A 19,186-nucleotide genomic window follows, 5' to 3' on the forward strand; every position below is an offset into this window, starting at 1 on the left:
TCCGATGCTGTAAAGAGCAATATTGCATAGGAACCTGGAATGTCAGGTCCATGAATCAAGGCAAATTGGAAGTGGTCAAACAAGAGATGGCAAGAGTGAATGTCAACATTCTAGGAATCAGCGAACTGAAATGGACTGGAATGGGTGAATTTAACTCAGATGACCATTATATCTACTACTGCGGGCAGGAATCCCTCAGAAGAAATGGAGTGGCCATCATGGTCAACAAAAGAGTCTGAAATGCAGTACTTGGATGCAATCTCAAAAACCACAGAATGATCTCTGTTTGTTTCCAAGGCAAACCATTCAATATCACAGTAATCCAAGTCTATGCCCCACCCAGTAACGCTGAAGAAGCTGAAGTTGAACGGTTCTATGAAGACCTACAAGACCTTTTAGAACTAACACCCAAAAAAGATATCCTTTTCATTATAGGGAACTGGAATGCAAAAGTAGGAAGTCAAGAAACACCTGAAGTAACAGGCAAATTTGGCCTTGGAACATGGAATGAAGCAGGGCAAAGACTAATAGAGTTTTGCCAAGAAAATGCACTGGTCATAACAAACACCCTCTTCCAACAACACAAGAGAAGACTCTACACGTGGACATCACCAGATGGTCAACCAAAATCAGATTGATTATATTCTTTGCAGCCAAAGATGGAGAAGCTCTATACAGTCAGCAAAAACAAGACCAGGAGCTGACTGTGGCTCAGATCATGAACTCATTGCCAAATTCAGACTTAAATTGAAGAAAGTAGGGAAAAACACTAGACCATTCAGATATGACCTAAATCAAATCCCTTATGATTATACAGTGGAAGTGAGAAAGAGATTTAAGGGCCTAGATCTGATAGATAGAGTGCCTGATGAACTATGGAATGAGGTTCGTGACATTGTACAGGAGACAGGGATCAAGACCATCCCCATGGAAAAAAAATGCAAAAAAGCAAAATGGTTGTCTGGGGAGGCCTTACAAATAACTGTGAAAAGAAGAGAAGTGAAAAGCAAAGGAGAAAAGGAAAGATATAAGCATCTGAATGCAGAGTTCCAAAGAATAGCAAGAAGAGACAAGAAAGCCTTTTTCAGCGATCAATGCAAAGAAATAGAGGAAAAAAACAGAATGGGAAAGACTAGAAATCTCTTCAAGAAAATTAGAGATACCAAGGATTGGGGGCAAGAGGAGAAGGGGACGACACAGGATGAGATGGCTGGATGACATCACTGACTCGATGGACGTGAGTCTGAGTGAACTCTGGGAGTTGGTGATGGACAGGGGGCCTGGTGTGCTGCGATTCACGGGGTCGCAAAGAGTCAGACACGACTGAGCGACTGATCTGATCTGAAGGGAACATTTCATGCAAATATGGGCTCGATAAAGGACAGAAATGGTAGGGACCTAACAGAAGCAGAAGATATTAAGAAGAGATGGCAAGAATACACAGAAGAACCATACAAAAAAGATCTTCACGACCCAGATAATCATGATGGTGTGATCACTGACCTAGAGCCAGACATCCTGGAATGTGAAGTCAAGTGGGCCTTAGAAAGCATCACTACAAACAAAGCTAGTGGAGGTGATGGAATTCCAGTTGAGCTATTTCAAATCCTGAAAGATGATGCTGTGAAAGTGCTGCACTCAATATGCCAGCAAATTTGGAAAACTCAGCAGCGGCCACAGGACTGGAAAAGGTCAGTTTTCATTCCAATCCCAAAGAAAGGCAATGCCAAAGAATGCTCAAACTACCACACAATTGCACTCATCTCACACGCTAGTAAAGTAATGCTCAAAATTCTCCAAGCCAGGCTTCAGCAATACGTGAACTGTGAACTTCCTAATGTTCAAGCTGGTTTTAGAAAAGGCAGAGGAACCAGAGATCAAACTGCCAACATCTGCTGGTTCATGGAAAAAGCAAGAGAGTTCCAGAAAAACACTATTTCTGCTTTATTGACTATGCCAAAGCTTTTGACTGTGTGGATCACAATAAACTGTGGAAAATTCTGAAAGAGATGGGAATACCAGACCACCTGATCTGCCTCTTGAGAAACCTGTAGGCAGGTCAGGAAGCAACAGAAGTGGACATGGAACAACAGACTGGTTCCAAATAGGAAAAGGAGTACGTCAAGGCTGTATATTGTCACCCTGCTTATTTAACTCACATGCAGAGTACATCATGAGAAACACTGGACTGGAAGAAGCACAAGCTGGAATCAAGATTGCCGGGAGAAATATCAATCACCTCAGATATGCATATGACACCACCCTTATGGCAGAAAGTGAAGAGGAACTCAAAAGCCTCTTGATGAAAGTGAAAGTGGAGAGTGAAAAAGTTGGCTTAAAGCTCAACATTCAGAAAACTAAGATCACGGCATCCGGTCCCATCACTTCATGGGAAATAGATGGGAAAACAGTGGAAACAGTGTCAGACTTTATTTTTTTGGGCTCCAAATCACTGCAGATGGTGATTGCAGCCATGAAATTAAAAGACGCTTACTCCTTGGAAGGAAAGTTATGACCAACCTAGAGAGCATATTCAAAAGCAGAGACATTACTTTGCCAACAAATGTTCGTCTAGTCAAGGCTGTTTTTCCTGTGGTCTTGTATGGATGTGAGAGTTGGACTGTGAAGAAGGCTGAACGCCCAAGAATTGATGCTTTTGAACTGTGGTGTTGGAGAAGACTCTTGAGAGTCCCTTGGACTGCAAGGAGATCCAAGCAGTCCATTGTGAAGGAGATCAGCCCTGGGGTTTCTTTGGAAGGAATAATGCTCAAGCTGAAAGTCCAGTACTTTGGCCACCTCATGCGAAGAGTTGACTCATTGGAAAAGAATCTGATGCTGGGACGGATTGGGGGCAGGAGGAGAAGGGGACGACAGAGGATGAGATGGCTGGATGGCATCACTGACTTGATGGACGTGAGTCTGAGTGAACTCCGGGAGTTGGTGATGGACAGGGAGGCCTGGTGTGCTGCGATTCATGGGGTCGCAAAGAGTCAGACACGACTGAGTGACTGAACTGAGTGAACATTTTTGTGAAATCTCACAATTTTTAAATTGTTAGCAATTAATTTGGAAAAAAATCTAAACTGTGAAAGTATGTTTGCTGGAACTCTTTGATTTGGGGTCTGGCAGTAAGGCTGACTTTTCTTTGCAGCATCCCAGCACGGTGACAGTTCAGCCCTTGCTTTAAATCCTGGGAAGGGAAGCTCGTTCTCGTCTGCAGCCCTCACATGGGATAGACTGGTCCATCTTTGCCTATGACTGGTATTTACTCGGCACCTGTTACTACACATTCCCTGCAACTGGGTCCAGGCAGTGGTGCCAATGGAGTGAACTGGGGTGAGGTGGCCGTGAGTAAAGGCTGTTGGATCCTCAGTGTTTCCTTGATGTCAGGCTGTACTTAACCCTGCACCAGATGATGCAGGAAAGGGTAGAAGCCTCAGCTTTGGTGACTTGATCTCTTGAAATGAGTAACCGCTACTCTGAATGCTGTCATTGACTGAAGGGCCTTCCCCGGAAACTGTCACCACCACGGGCCTCCTAAACTGTGACCCGAGTCTGTCTGCTCTTCCACTGTGAGCCCCACCTCGATCATTTCAGTGAAAATGCCAGGAAGGCAGATCTGCCAGAGCCTGAAGCTTGGGAAGTGAGACGCCCCATCACTGAATCACTTGGGGCCCTGCTTTGTCCCTGGCTGACCAGACTTGCTGCACAGGTAAACTATAGATACCCTGGTTGTTGTACCCCCAAGATGTAAATTTCCAGCTCGTGGAAAGAAGGCGTTGGGAGAAAACTTCTTGGGCTAGATTACCATGCCCTGCTTGGGGAGAGGGCCCCCTCTTTAGGTATCAGAGAGATTCTGCCTGAAGTAAAGGCTTTCACGTCTGTGGGAAGTAGCTGTTTGTGGACCCTCTGCTCTAATAGCTTCAGTCCCCAAACTATCTTTAGTCCAGGTATAGCATTTTGGAGATGATAGGCAGGTGGAGTATCAGTTAAAAACAAATCCAAATCCACACTTTATTGAAAACCGGTATCTTTCGGTAGCTCCGATCAGAATAAATCAGCTTACAGATACCACGACTCAGGAAGACAATATGTACAAAAGTCTCAGGAAAGGGAGAAAAAACAACTTGAAAAGAACATATCTTGGACAGGACTGGATTACTAGGATGGTCGTGTAGCAAAATAGTACAAAGTACGACAAAGAACCACATACACAACACTGTGCTCCCGAGCTGGGGGCAGGAACTCTCGGCTCCCACGTTCCTGGACCACATCCCATGATTCTTCGGGGCAGAAGGGCTGGTTGGGCCGCAGGGGTCTCCGCGCCCACTGGACAACCCACACCAGGGCAGAGGCCAAACGCACGGAATGAGGCCCCCAGACCAGCTACACTCACTCCCCCGTGAACCCCTTGTCTCTAAGAAGAGAGAAGCGCTTGGCAAAGTCTACAGAACTGGCAGAGACTAGAGAGCTTTGAGTTCAACTGCAGCCAGTCATGTAAAAAACCCCACACCAATCTAAACCCTACAATTCCCTTATCCAGATTCCCACTAACTGAACTAACTGGAGAGGTAGAGGAGCAAGATATGGAAACTGCCCTCAAACCAAGTTTTGGTCTTTGGTAAACAGGGATAATACACAATACTGGTCCACAAATCAGCTTGAGACAAAACTACTGGGCATGGCAGGCATAAGACCGCAGAGCCCCGGCAGTAGCCACCGCAGGAGGGAGGGGATGGGCACGGGGGGGAAGATGTGTCCTGCTGGGGTCACAGCTGTGGCTGGTCCTGGCCCCATCCGCACAGTCCCTTCCAGCTTCGGAGCCGCCCTCTTGTGGAGCTCCCTTCTTGGAGCTTACAGCTCCCAGCCTGGGAGCCCAGCTGCACAGGGCTCTCTGGTCAGAGTGATTGGCAGTCCTCCTGAGAACATGAGGTTCCTCTGAGTTGGGGCAGGGCAAAGAGGACACGGAGCTGCAGGAGGCAAAGGCGGCTGCTCTAAGAGCAGGAAGGAGAATTCAGTTCAGAGAAGGGCAAGAAGTTTGGACTGTATGGACGCAGAGGCAGTGTCTTTGTCACCTGGCTTGGGAGGTGCCCAAAGCAAAGCTTCCTGAGTTCTCCAAGAGGAACACCACACCCTGCTCTGGAACTTCACACTCAAACAAACAGTAAGCCAAAAGGAAGAGGTTTCTTCAGGGTCCCAGAAGTGCCCACTAAAGGCCCCTCTTGTCCCGTCTTGGAAGAGCAGCTTCATTTTTGAGTTCGTATGGTGCCGCAGATTTGAGCAAGACGGTTCTGAAAGGAGAAGGAGAGGTCGTTCAGTGGGTGGTGCTGGGCAAACATGCCCACCCATCCTTTAGTCTATTCAGGGAGCACTGACTCTGGGGCTGGGCCGGTCTGACTGAATCTCAGCTCTCCATCCTCTATTGGTACGTGAACAAACTAGCCTTTCTGGAAGGCAGCTACGCTCACCGCTAGACCAACGCACACTGAACTAAACTTTCTGCATCTCTGTTTCTCATCTGAAGGAAAGCAGCAAAATGCCATCTCAGATGAGACAGTGAAGGCATCGTTTGGGAACAGCAATGCTGGAGGTCCAGCGTGATGAAGGATGTCACCAGGTTCGGGTGGCTGGTATGTGCCCAGCACCAGCCCGTGTTCCAAATGACACGTTTGAGAAAGCAGCTCCGCCCTCATCCGCTTCCTGGACATGCCCTTCACAGACCCTACCCCACCCCCCACCCAGAAGGGGGGCCAACAGCAGCCACGTTTGTGCTACATGTTCCCGTCCACCACACTAATCCAGCTGACAGGACCAGGGTGGCCTGTCTGACCAAAGCTGAGAACGGAATTGCAGATTCTTCCCCTTGAGAATTTAACTGAGGACTAACACTGGACAGCCCATGCTGGGCAGTGGAGTAGGGAGTGCGACTACCCAGAACCGCATGCAGACCCAAGGTAGGGGGAGGAGAACCAACAGCCTCATGGAGAAGGTGATATTCTGCTTAGCGGGGAAGGACAGGTGCAGGAGAAATGAGTGCTTGGGCCCCAAAGACAGAGGAGATGAAGGAGCTGACGCAGCAGAGCAGAGCCCCATCAGCCCCTGGCACTGTGGTCCCACTGCCCAGAGGGCCTGGCTGGCCAGCACGCTCTGATTCTGTGGGAGTCCTTGGAACAGGCTCCTCACCCTGTTCCTGAGGGCAACTGCTGTGCCATAACATACAGAAACCAACTGCCCGAATGAAGCAGAGTTTTGATTTTCTTGTAGAACTTCTGTGGTAGGCACTCTGGGTTGGATCAAAACTCAACATCAGTTTAGGGACAGAACTGCTGCTAGGTAAGCAGGAGAACCTAGCATCAAAATTCCTTGGGGGAAACAGTTGTAAGTGTAAAGCACCAGCCCAGACCCAAAAGGCAATCCTAAGAATGGCTAAACCCAGAAGGCTCCACCCTGTGTGTGGAGAGGAGCGTGAGACTTACAGAGAGCTTCTTAATGTTTCCCAGGGCCTCTGGATCCAGTTGTGCGATATCGATCCTCTGCAAGTCACTGGCCAATAACCGCATGCTCTGTGGGGAGGGGAGAGGGTTAAAGTGGCTGGTCCCTCAGAGCAGGAACGTCTGCCAGCAGCCCAGGGTGCCCTGGGGGGTCCCCTTGATGTCCTGCACTTGTAGGGGGTGGGTGGCAAGGCAAGCAGGAGGGGTGTTAGTCCCAAGGAGACAGTGATGTTGGCGTTTATCACTGGGTCAGTGGCTGGATCAGCTGAAGACAAGGGGTGCACGTTAGCTTAGAAATGCCCTGCAGACCTCATGTGAGATAAACCACCCACTCCGTCCCTGAGCGGAGGTCAGCAACTTGCTCTGCTCTGCCTGCTTCAGACTCCTCAAAGTTACACCAAGTGGAAGACCCTCGCACTCCCCTTTCTAGACTAAGCATGCACCCTGACAGTGCCATCCTTTGCACACCCTCTAAAATCTCCCTTACTGCACACATCACATGCTATGTTATTGTTCATTGGGAGCCTAGCTTGACTACCAACTGCTACTCAAGGGCAGGAATGTCTTCCACATCTTGAACCTGCTATTAATACAAGATAGGTGGGCCTATGTTAGCTGATGAACAAATGGAACCCAGAGCTGGGCAAGAATCTTCCCAGTCTGGAGCTCTACCCTGGGAGAGGGAATGGTTCTGAGTACTACAGAAGTGTGGAGATGACGAGCCAGGCAACCAAAAGACTTTGGGTTCCGGGAGAGAAGTGGGTGATGGACAAGAGAAAGAAATGGTGAGTAAGCAGCACACCGTGACCTGACCCACCCTTCCCTGGAACACTTACCTCTCCGCCTCCCACCGGCACAGTGAGGAATATCTCTTTGCTGTCGGCAAGAGGGCTGCCATTCACAGAGACATTGTAAATCCGCTCTCTGGCTGCTGGAGTACGCAGGCCCGGGGTCTTGAAGATCCTATAAAGTGGGAAAATCTCTGTAAAGATGGCTTGGCAGATTGAATGACACCAGGCGCTACGAGCCCTTCCAAACCCAATCTGGCCTCAAGCTGCAGTTTTCAAATCACACATTTCTAAGAAGGCATGTTCTAAATTTAGGGTTAAAAAGCAGTAATGACTCAACACAGCTGGAGAAAGGAGGCTGTAATTATCAAACATACATCTAGCAAAAGTAAATTCTTATCCATGTAAATTTTAGGTTCAAAGCTCCATGTGGAGAACAGTCACCCACCCATCCATCCATCCACAAAGCCAGAAACAAACAGTGGCTAATATATTTCCAAGAGTGGCTATGTGCTTCCATCAGGAGAAATTTTCCAGGGTCAAAGGAGGATGACTTTCTTGAGATCTTTAAAGTGCTTCCATCTCTTTTTCCCTAAATGTCCTTTGCTATACACTCATGAAAAAAACAAAAAAGTTAAGGAGGAGTGAGAATTAGAAGGTAGGTCTTCCTCACTCTCCCACTCCAGAGATAAGCACGCTCAGTTCCTTATGCGTCCCTCCAGAAACTATCAAATGGGATCACCTAGGACATGCTGCTCTGCCACCTCTTTGGAGAGGCTCCTGACCATGAATCAGCACATGCAGAGCCATTTATTTTTTAATGGCTACACAGCATCTCCTATCTAGTTGACCAGCACTGTAGAAGGGATTAATTTATGCTGTAAGAACATCCTTATTTATATTGGCCTCCCAAAAGATGGTGTTAATTTTCACTCCTATCAAGGGTATGGGAAGAGTACCTACTAACTTAAACTTAATCAGAATCAGAAAAGACCAAAATAGTCACTAGAGGCCTCCAAGTCATCAGGGACAGACTGGTCTCCTCCCTCTCATAAGATAAATGATCATTTTGCCACTGAAAACAGGCGAACCTGCTCTCAGGGGAGAGGCAAACATTAGGAAACACTCCTGAGTGAGGCTTTCCAGTATTTTCTTAAATACCCTTCTTTTCTGACAAATGTCAAGTATTGGGCTCCCATCAAAATCCAACCGCTGCTGCCAGTACTCACCTTGAGTCAAACCTGGGTGTCAGGCCCGGAGTTGGTTTCACCAGAGACAACTCCAGTCGGCCCACAGCTGGGGTAACGGTGGCGTAATGGCTTGACCTACGGGAGAGACATGGCCATTAGGTGCACCAACTCTCAGGTCCAATGACTGCAGCCGTAGAGGCAGGTAACACTGAGCATGTCAGAGCCTGTCCTGGGCGCCTTCCACACATTAGTTCGTGTAGCCTCTTCACCACCCTGTGAGACGCACCATTATCCTCATTTCCACATGCAGAAACTTGGGGATATTAGGGCAGAGCCAGAACCCTGAACCCAGGCAGTCTGCCTCCAGAATCTGACTTCTCAATCAAGCTAAGGGAACGAGAGGAAGGAGACAGCCCCTCTGCACCCTGTAGGCCCCCTAGTTGGAGCTCCTGTCCTCTTGCCAGACAGCTCCCACTGCCCAGGGAGAAGAGAGAGGAGCTCACTCTTCACAGACCCGCTCCAGTGACTCCTTTCCTGAGCCCGTTAAGAGGCAGCCCCCTCCCCCACCATCCCAGCATAAGAAATTCAAGTCCATGGTGAGTCATTGCTTAGCAGGACCAGGAGGAATTTTTCAAGAAACTAACCACAGGTAGGTGATAGCCACTTTGTGACTAACCATGTGGGTAGCTCTACACACGGACTGTCTGGCAACTGAACAAAATATGCAGTGCTTACTGTATGTTTTTGTGTCTTATTAATCTCCCTGTTTGCATTTTAAAAAAAAGGGTGGTGGTGGGGAGACAGAGAACATGGGCAGAAGAACCAGAGAAGGTGTTGGGTCGGACAGTTTCTAGAGGCCCCCCAAGCTCAGATACTGGTGGATTCGATGATGTGAAGCTCTACTTGAAAACAAGTCACAAAAGCCCCTTTACCGCCCATTCCTGCCATGATGAATGTGGCTCTCCAATAAAACCAAAAGCACATCTGAATTTGGAAAACCTGTTACCTTTTATTTTTGCCTTTCCCTTGTATGGACTGGGTTCTTTTCTTGGATGGAGGACACCTTTTAGCCTGAAGTCACAAACAAATGAAACTGAGGTTAAAAAAAGCCCCACAAGGGGGAAAGGTTAGGGAGAAGGATACCAGCTCTGGAAAAGAACTGAGTATCTGAACATCAGAAGGTATAACTTACAGAACTCACAGTGACTTAAATAATTCAGAGCAGAATTGGTCAACTAAGAATTATACTGCCTGAGTCTTCCAATTAGAGGACTTTGACCAAGATTAAAGGTAAGTGCCTTTTGAACTGAGTGCAGCTTGGTTGGTTGCCCTACCCTGCTCCCACCCCCTCATACAGCATTGCTGTGACAGTCACTAAGGGCACCCAGGTGCCCAGCACAAGGAACCCTCAGCAGCCCTCACCCTTGCCAAATCCCTGGAGGTACCTGACAAGAGTCACTTTTTACCTTCTGATGATCCTCCTCCCTTGTTCCAAAGATCGACCCACCACCCTTGCTTTCCTGGCTGGCCTTCTTCTCTGCAGGCTGCCTCACGAGCTCCTCTTTCTACCTTCCCTCCAGGGTCCACCCTCAGCCTCCCCTCCACATTCTCCCCGTACAACCTCACTGACCCCCCTGCTGGGACAACCACCTAAAGATCTGAGAATCGGTGTCTCTCAGTCTCTTACTTCTGCCTGAGCTCCAGGCTGAGATTTCTGTCAGGGCTAGACATGCTGGAGAAGTGTTACACACTCAGCAGGTCCAACAACTGGCATACTAACTGCTGCCCTTTGCCCTGGCCCAGCACCCCTCCTCCTCCCATGCCCCCCACCAGGGGGCGGTTCCCTAAGCCAGGAACCACCTGGTCGTCTCAGGTCGCTCCTTCCCTCCACCAATCTTGCCCACTCTGCTTTGTAAACCTTATCCCTTCTCTTTTCACAGGGTCAGGGCCTCAGTTCAAGAATTACAGCAGCCCCTGCATAGAAATCAATAAAGCTAGAACACACCCTCACACTGTGCAAAAAAATAAATGCAAAACGGCTTAAAGACAAACATGACATGCCACCTTAAAACTCTTAGAAGAGAGCACAGGCAAAACAGTCTCTGACATAAATTGTACCAATGTGTTCTTAGGTCAGTCTCCCAAGACAACAGAAAGAAAAATAAACAGATGGGACTGAATTTTGGGACTTACAAATTTTGCACAGCAAAGGAAACATTAAAAAAAAAAAACACAAACCTACAGAATGGAAGAAAATATTTGTAAATGATGCCACAGACAAGGGCTTAATCTCCAAAATATACAAACAGCTCATACAACTCAACCACAAAAAACTAAACAACCCAATCGAAAAATGGGCAGAAGACCTTAAGACTTTAACAGACATTTCTCCAAAGATGGCCAGTAGGCGTATGAAAAGATGCTCATCATCACTAATAATTAGAGAAATACAAACCAAAACTACGAGGTACCTCCTCATACTAGTCAGAATGACACCGCTAAAAAGTCTACAGATGATAAATGCTGGACAGTGTGGAGAAAAGGGAACCCTTCTACACTGCTGGTGGGAATGTAAGTTGGTGCAGCCATTATGGAAAACAGCGTGAGGCTCCTCAGAAAACTAAAAGCACAATGACATTCTAATCCAGCAACCCCACTCCTGGGCACATACCTGGACAAAACTATAATTCAAACAGATGCATGCACCCCCGTGTTCACGGCAGCACTATTCACAACAGCCAATGCGTGGAAGCCACCTAAGTGACCATCGGCAGATGAATGGAGGAAGATGTGGTACATACACAATGGAATACTACTTGGCCACAAAAAAGAACACCACAATGCCATTTGTGGCAACATGGATGCAACAAGAGACCATCATACTAAGTGAATAAGTCAGAGAAAGACCACATATATATCACATGTGGTATCTAAAATATGGCACAAATTAACATATCTGCAAAACAGAAACAGACTCAGACACAGAGAACTGAACTGTGGTTGCCAGGGGGGCAGCAGGTGGAGGAGAGGAGGACTGGGAGTTTGGGATTAGCATACATAAACTATTAGATGTGAGGTGGATAAACAAGGTCATACGTACAGCACAGGGAACTATATTCAATACGCTGTGACAAAGCATAATGGAAAAGAATATTTAAAGAGAATGCCTATAGGATATAACTGAGTCACTCTGCTGTACAGCAGAGATTTACACAACATTGTAAATCAGCTATACTTCAATTAAACAAAATAATAAAGCTTCCCAACTGGTTCCCTTGTCTCTAATTTTCTCTCTCTCGTTTATCCTGAATGCTGTTCTGAAATACCTATCCATCGTGTCACTTACCATGACCTATCTCATGAAATCACAACCTCTAAGCTTGGCTCACGAGACCACTGCTTTCCCCAGATTACCCTCACAGCTTATGTCCTTGCCACCACACCAAACCGCTTCCTGTTCCTCAAAGGGCACTTTCATACCTCTTCCTGGAATTCCCTTCCTTTTCTTCTCCAGCTAGTGAAATTTCACTCATTTTAAAAGCTGTGTCCTAAGAGGAATGGTAAAACTTCCAGGGGCAGTGGGGTAAGGTAGTGATAAAGGAGGTATACTATATTTTAAGTATTCCCTTGCCTGCTGAGAGGCTCCCGCCCCAAATGTGAGTGCCTACTTACTCTTGCAGTTTGAGGATTCTTATTGTTATTTTCTTCCTCTTCTTCTTCCACTATCATCTCATCCACTTGCATTACCTTCCGTGCTGTAAGAGTTTTAACAGAGTGATATTTCTCATGTGAATAAACTTTTATGCATTCACATTTCTTATAGGAAATAAAACTTGAGCAATCTTAGGTTGTAATCAAGAAAGAGATCCAAAAGAAAGATGATTAAAAAAAAAAAAGGATTTAGCCACACACAGACACACACACACATAAGGTCTCAGAGTGGTTAAAAAACCCTCTATGGTGCTTTGTGTGGGCAGCCCAGCATTCTGATTAAGAATGTAGACCCCAGAGCCAGACAGCCTTGAGCCTGAGGCCTGATCCTGCCTCTGACTATGCCACATGGTTTTCACCGCAACTCTCAATTTCTTCTTCTATAAAACGGAGGAGACACTTCATGGGGATATGACGAGACATGGAATGCATGCTCCACAAAAATGGCGTCTTTGTTACTCATCCCAAAGTCTAGAATTGTGCCTACAAGTGCTTATTAAATATTTGTGGGATGAATGAATGTAAAGTCCCTTGAATGATACTGAACACATTATAAGTATTAATGTTCAGTCGCTAAGTTGTGTCCAACTCTTTTCAACCCAATGGACTGCTGTATGCCAGGCTTCCCGGTCCTTCACTATCTTTCAAGATTGCTCAAATTCACGTCCATTGAGTCAGTGTTGCTACCTAACCATCTCATCCTCTGTAGCCCTCTTCTTCAATCTTTCCCAGCATCAGGGTCTTTTCTAATGAGTTAGCTCTTCGCATCAGGTGGCCAAAATATTGGAACTTCAGCTTCAGCTCAGGCCTTCCAGTAGATATTCAGGGTTGATTTCCTTTAGGATTGACTGGTTTGATCTCCTTGCTGTCCGCAGAATTCTAGAGTCCTCTCTAACAACACAATTCTAAAGCATCAATTCTTCCGTGTTCAGCTTTCTTTATGATCCAGCTCTCACATCTGTACATGAGTACTTGGCAAAGTGATATCTTTACTTTTTAACATACTGTCTAGATTAGTCATAGCTTTCGTTCCAAGGAGCAAGTGTCTTTTAATTTCATGGCAGCAGTCAGCATCCACAGTGACTCTGGAGACCAAGAAAATAAAATCTGTCACTGTTTCTACTTTTTCCCCTTCTAATTACCATGAAGTAATGGGACTGGATGCCATGATCTTAGTTTTTTAAATGTTATTACTATTTATTATAATAAAATACTATTTATAAATAATAAGTTATTACAATTATCATTTTAAAAGGGAAAGGAATATGAGGGATGTTTAAGATGGATGATTCAAGAGGAAGTAATACCAGTTTTTAATATTTAAGGGGTTGTCATATGGAAGACAGCTCTGCGGGACCTCAAAGAACAGAAGCAGTATCAATATGTAGATACCACAAGGAAACTTTGGTTCAAAATTAGAAAAAATATTCTAACCATTCCAGCTGTCTATCATTGAAAGGGAGTGTCTCATTGCTAAATACATTCAACCACAGGCTAGAAAATCCTAAGCAGGGATTCCATAGAGAAATTTAACTGAGGGGAAAGAGTTCAATGAATTTTAAGCTTTTTTTCCTGACACAAATAAGAATACAAATATATTTATCTTAAAAAAAAAAAAAAAAAGGTAAGCTGGAATAAACATTGAGTGGTATTTTAGGCCTGGCCCAGTAGAGAAGGTGCTGCCTGATGGGCAGCCTTAAGCCCAGAGCTTAAGGTCAGTGACAGCATGTCCCTTGGAGAGCCCATCCTGGCCTGAATCTGTGCTCACTAATTACAGTCAGCGTCCCCAAACTTTCTAAGATAGTGTTTCCCCGAGTGTGGGGCGTGTATGGGAGAGAATTTTTCATGGATGGGGCAGTGAACTGAGTAGCATGGAATGACAGGCTGAGAAAGTTGGTCCTTTCACAGTTCTCTTTCAACCCTTCTGCTCACATCAGGGAGTCTTGGCTGGCACTGCCACGTCTTGTCACACCTCTCCAAACCTTGCTCACCTCTCTCTCAGGGAAGGAAGTAGGCAACAATGTTTGGTTTCCAGCACAGCTTTTGTTTTTCTTCTTTCATTTTAGCTCACAAATTGGTCTGAAGAGTTCAGTTAGTTATCAGTCTTCATATAATTAACTGAATGCAGAGGACAAAATCAAATTTTTGGATTTTCGAGACTGAGGACCAGGCATTAGAGGGAAGAGACTCCTCCAAGGAGGCCTCCCCGAGCAGCCAGCCAACTACACTGGGCCTTCGCTCTCTCACTTCAACAAGGGGTTTTGAAAAGTACTCACTTTTGGCAAGTTTCAGGGGTGTCCGAGTAGCTTCTGCTGTTAATTTGTTTATTTCTGTGATATCCAAGTCAGCCTGTGCCAAACACAGTCCGAAAACACCAGGTATATTCCATCAAATGTGAGGAACAATATTTTAAGATTAAAAACAACTTAAAAAACCATATTCTTTGATACATACAAAAGATTATGTTACTTACAACACAAAATACTGAACTCCCATAAATCCACCATACAACCAAAGACCCAAAACACTGCCAGTTACTTGCTTCCGGCTATGTACTTTTCCCTGTACTATTTCTTTGCCTCTCCTCAGAAGGCGACTAGTGTCCTGATTCTGTCATTCCTTAGAGATAACCACTATCATTCCATTTGCCTGAAAGAAAGTGTGGGTGTATGTATATTTCTCCACAAATGTCTACGTGCTTAAACAATATTTTATTGGTTCTGCTTTTGACCACTGTTTGTGATTGAAATTAGTTTTCACTGCTATGTAATACCTGTCACAATGGACTGGTCCAGTCTCCTGTCAATAGTATTTTGCTATTACAAACACTACTGCTTTGAACTCTTATAGCTGTGTCTGATGCACGCATGTCCAGGTTTACTCTTGGCTGTATACTTAGGGATAGGGCATCAGAGAGTTGCAGGGTACACAGGTGTTCAGGCTTAATATTATGCAAAATTGTTTTCCAAAGTGATTGTACTTGTTTACATGCAAGGAGCAAACAGTACAAGTTTCAAATGACCCATATTCTCTACAACACTTGATGCTATGTCAGTCTTCTCATCCCACCCCCAGCTTTATTGAGGTATAATTGACAAATATGATTCTAACACATTTAAAGTGTTACGAGGGTGAGATGTATGGAGAGAGTAACATGGGAACTTACATTACCATATGTAAAACAGATAGCAAATGGGAATTAGTTGTATGTCTCAGGGAACTCAAACAGGGGCTCTGTACCAAACTAAGGGTGTGGGATGGGGAGGAAAATGGGAGGGAGGTTCAAGAGGAAGGGGATATATGTATGCCTATGGCTGATTCATGTTAAGGTTTGACAGAAAACAACAAAATTCTGAAAGCAATTATCCTTCAATTAAATAAATTTTAAAAATGCCTATATATATAAAAGAAGTGTTACACATACACATTGTGAAATGATTATCACAATCAAGTTAATTAATGCACCTATCACACAGTTACCTTAAAAGAATTTTTTTTTTAAGTCTAGAGGGCCAAATGTTTTTCTGCTATGCTCCTGTACCCTTCAAAAAGGCTTCCAGTCACCATTCTAATTAAGTTTATTCCCAATGGTAACTATCTATATGTATGGGAATAGCCAAAAGCAGGCATGCTTCACAAGCCTTTTCTTGTAGGGCACACTAAGTATCAGAATAGCCATTACAAACAAGGAACGACACAGTTTCATCTCTGGATTGGTAGAGACTACATGGAGTACTCAGACAAGGATTCTGAGGCTGTCGGGGCTTAGCAAGAAGCTGTGCCGTGCTAGAGAGATGAGGGGTGTCTGAAATGGAGGATGATTCAGTAGTCATAGTGGCTACTGAACAAATGACTCATGGCTAATGTGTCTGAGGAACTGAATATTTTATGAATTTTAATTAAAGTTACATGTGGCTGGTGGCTATTGTAACAGGCAGTACTGATCTAAACTCTATTCTGCCTCCCCATCATACTGCCTTCAGTCCTAGTAATCATGGCAGGGGGAAGAAGGTGAGAGGGGGTGGGGAATCCTGAGAGTCCCAAGCAAGAGCACAGCTTCTAGAGTATGATGTGAAAAGGCAACAGTCTCTTTGTCCCCTAGCAGGCCAGGGGTTTAAAGGAACTTGGCTTTCTACTTCACCTGCAAAGATCAGGGCAAAGAGCTGCAAGGAACCTGCCCAAAATAGGACTATTTCTCTATAAACCTTGGAACTACTTGGCCTTCATGTACTCAGCATTCAACAACTATAATCTTTTAGTTGACATCAGTAATGTCCCCTCTGGAACTTGGTCCACAGTCAGCACCCACCATTGAATTTTGTGGACGGACTAAACTTAAAACTAACCAAGAGTTCAAAAATAGAAGTCACTTACTGTTGCTGCTTCTTCCAGGGCCCGCTTGTTTCCTCCAAGGGCTTTAAAAAGAACAATTTGCTTGGTTACTAGATTTTAATAATTAACAAAATATCTTCCCTAATATGACCACTTATCTTACACTGGACCAGATTAAGTCCTTGGTCCAACATTCAGGAGCCTCTACAACCTAGTCTAATCTTTCCCCAAGCTTGACTGTTCCCTTCATGACTTACTACAAGTTCCACTACACCAAAGTGACTGTTATTTCCCAAATGTGCCACTGTCTCTCATGACTGAGTGTTCTGATAGTTATTTCTCCCGCCTGAAATAATCCCCTGCACTCTACAAATTTGGAATTCATCTTTCAAAACCCAGCTCAAACCCAAAACTCTGCTTATTTTTCTCTCACAGCAGATTGCTGCAATGTGTTGAGTTAGTTGCTCACGATCATCATATCCAACAACTACTCAAAGCTGTAGAAGTGCCCAGCCCTGCCTTGAACTGAACTCGAGGACAAAAATAATATCCACAGCTTCTGGTAAAAAATATGTCATCGGTATGTATGATGTAAATGTGTACTGAATGAAGAGATCTTCGCAAGATTTAGATGTAGAATAAAAACTTAGGTTAGAGTCCTCCTGCTGGAAGTGCTGGTAGTATCCTGTATAACAGTTAAGAACTCAGACTTTGGAACCAGAATGCCTACATTCAAATATGTCACTAATTGGCTTATGAGACTTTGAGCAAACAATCTCTGTGCTTTAATCTTGTCATCTACAAAACAGGAATAAAACCAACAACTAATATGTTTGTTTTGAGGATGAAATCAGTTAATATATGGAAAACACTTGGTTTTTCAGTTAACATTGGAAAACACAATGCCTGTCTGGCATAGAAAGCACTATATAAATGTGCTTAGTGACCACTACTTTATTCTCTTTTGTAGTACTTATAATTTTAAATATATAATCATGTCCAAATTTTTAGAACAAGTCTTCTCTACTAACTTGTAAGTTCCTGGAGGCAAGGATAATGTCTGTTTTATTTCCCAATGCATCTTCAGCACCCAATATTGTGACTAACACATGCTCAATGAATATTTATAGAAATGCAAAAATAGATTAATAAATAAAAGAGAAAGTCCAAAAGGATCACTAAATGACATCTATGTGAGCAGAACATGCATTTCTATCCAGGTAGCAGGCTACCTAGTGGGTAATTAATCATAAGAAAATAGTAAAAGGGTAACCCAGCAAAAGGACAGCCTCTTGCATTTCTCTGGACGTTTAACCAGAGGGTAGGGTAGGGAACAGGGTGGGGTTTTCCTCTGGCCAGGAAAACTCTTCGAGTCCTTGCACTTTGCAATTTGTTTGCCAGTGTATAAACTGGTGATTTCCATAAGCTGCAGAAAGAGCTGGTTGGAGTTATCCTTCCATCTGTGCTCTAGTAACAAATTATTCATTCATTCACTTTTAAATGGTTAGATAAAATACCACCCCCCTCAAAAAAAGAGTATTTCATGACACATGAAATCTGTCAAATTCACATTTCAGTGTTTCCATAAATAGATTTCTGTTGGAAAACAGCTATGCCCATTCATTACAGCTGTTTTGGAACTATAACAGCAAAGTTGAGTAGTTTGGACAGAGAACCTTCTGGCCTACAAAGCCTAAAATAGTTACTATCTCTTCCTTTAGAGAAAACATTTGCCTGCCTGCAGAGAAAGATGAGGGAAAGTGCTAAGCAGGGAGGTGAGACAGGGATTGGGGAGGAGTAGGACTGCAATTTCCTTCTAAGACCTCACTGAGAAGATAAAAGCTGCCATGGTAACCACAGAAGGGCTCCAGGCCGAGGCCTGGGGAAAGATCAGGAGCTCTTACCGAAGTATTCGAGCCAGTTCATCTCGCGCAGCGCCTTGGGGAGTCGCAGGATCTCAATGTTGTACAGGTTATCCAACTCTTTGAGGAGGTTCTGCCTGTCTGACTGAATTTGCTTGGATCGCATTTGCACTGCGAGAGGGCAGAGAGGACACGGCACGGGTCACCCCGCGGGGAAAAGGTTTCCGGAATCCCTGGTGCCCGAGTCCCAGTCCTCCAGCACCCCGCGATTGCCCCAGGTGACCGCGACCACCCGGGCTCCGCCCCTTACCTTCACGGTCGAAGTCCTTAAGAAAGGAGGCGAGCTTTCGGTTCCGCAGCGCGTTGGTCTTGGCCACCCGACTGCCGCCCTTCCTAGACGGAGCCATGGCGCTTCGATGGAGGCTGCGGGGAGCGAGGGGCGGAGGCACAAGGCGTCAGCAGCGGAGATGGTGAAGGAGAGGGGGCCGCAAGCGGGCGGGGGAAGGTGGAGGCAGGGGAGGGTGGAAGCCCCCCAGGGGGTTTGAATGGGGACCCCTGCCCTTCCGGGCCCGGGCATAAAGGATTCGCGAGGCACCCACCTGCAGGTTCTGAAACCCGGGCTGAGGAAAAAACCTGGTTGCTTCAGCTGAGAAGGAGAGGCTCCGAGACTAACGCGACGTGAGACCGCCGCCACCAAATTCAAACTGCCAAAGGCTGGCCAATAAATAGCCGCCGTCTTAGGAGAGTCTCACAACAGCCAATCACAGAGAAGCTTCGCAATCGGGCAGCCAGTCCACATGTAAACTACAGCA

General features: G+C 45.4%; 1 protein-coding gene across 1 annotated transcript; it reads right to left on the reverse strand.

Annotated features, from left to right (window-relative positions):
• Positions 1–3,983: 3,983 nt before the first annotated feature.
• CDCA8 (cell division cycle associated 8) lies at positions 3,984–19,087 on the reverse strand. Its single transcript, XM_019957808.2, has 11 exons — positions 18,974–19,087; positions 18,685–18,797; positions 18,417–18,545; positions 16,555–16,595; positions 14,457–14,529; positions 12,142–12,224; positions 9,476–9,540; positions 8,509–8,604; positions 7,328–7,454; positions 6,477–6,563; positions 3,984–5,291 (listed from the first exon to the last, which is right to left on the reverse strand). The coding sequence occupies exons 2-11, from the start codon at positions 18,779–18,781 to the stop codon at positions 5,247–5,249; spliced, it is 843 nt and encodes a 280-aa protein (XP_019813367.1). The 5' UTR covers positions 18,782–18,797; positions 18,974–19,087; the 3' UTR covers positions 3,984–5,246.
• Between the last annotated feature and the right edge of the window lie 99 nt (positions 19,088–19,186).

This window comes from Bos indicus, chromosome 3 (assembly GCF_029378745.1).
Source record: "Bos indicus isolate NIAB-ARS_2022 breed Sahiwal x Tharparkar chromosome 3, NIAB-ARS_B.indTharparkar_mat_pri_1.0, whole genome shotgun sequence".
NCBI classification, from domain to species: Eukaryota; Metazoa; Chordata; class Mammalia; order Artiodactyla; family Bovidae; genus Bos; species Bos indicus.

Excerpts from the sequence above, each read along its gene's own strand:
- CDCA8 (XM_019957808.2), bottom strand. The coding sequence starts at position 18,781 with ATGGCTCCGTCTAGGAAGGGCGGCAGTCGGGTGGCCAAGACCAACGCG. Across the intron at positions 14,530-16,554 it reads CCCTGGAAGAAGCAGCAACA|GCTGACTTGGATATCACAGA; the intron begins GTAAGTGACTTC and ends TGTTTGGCACAG. Across the intron at positions 6,564-7,327 it reads TGCCGGTGGGAGGCGGAGAG|AGCATGCGGTTATTGGCCAG; the intron begins GTAAGTGTTCCA and ends CCCTCCCCACAG.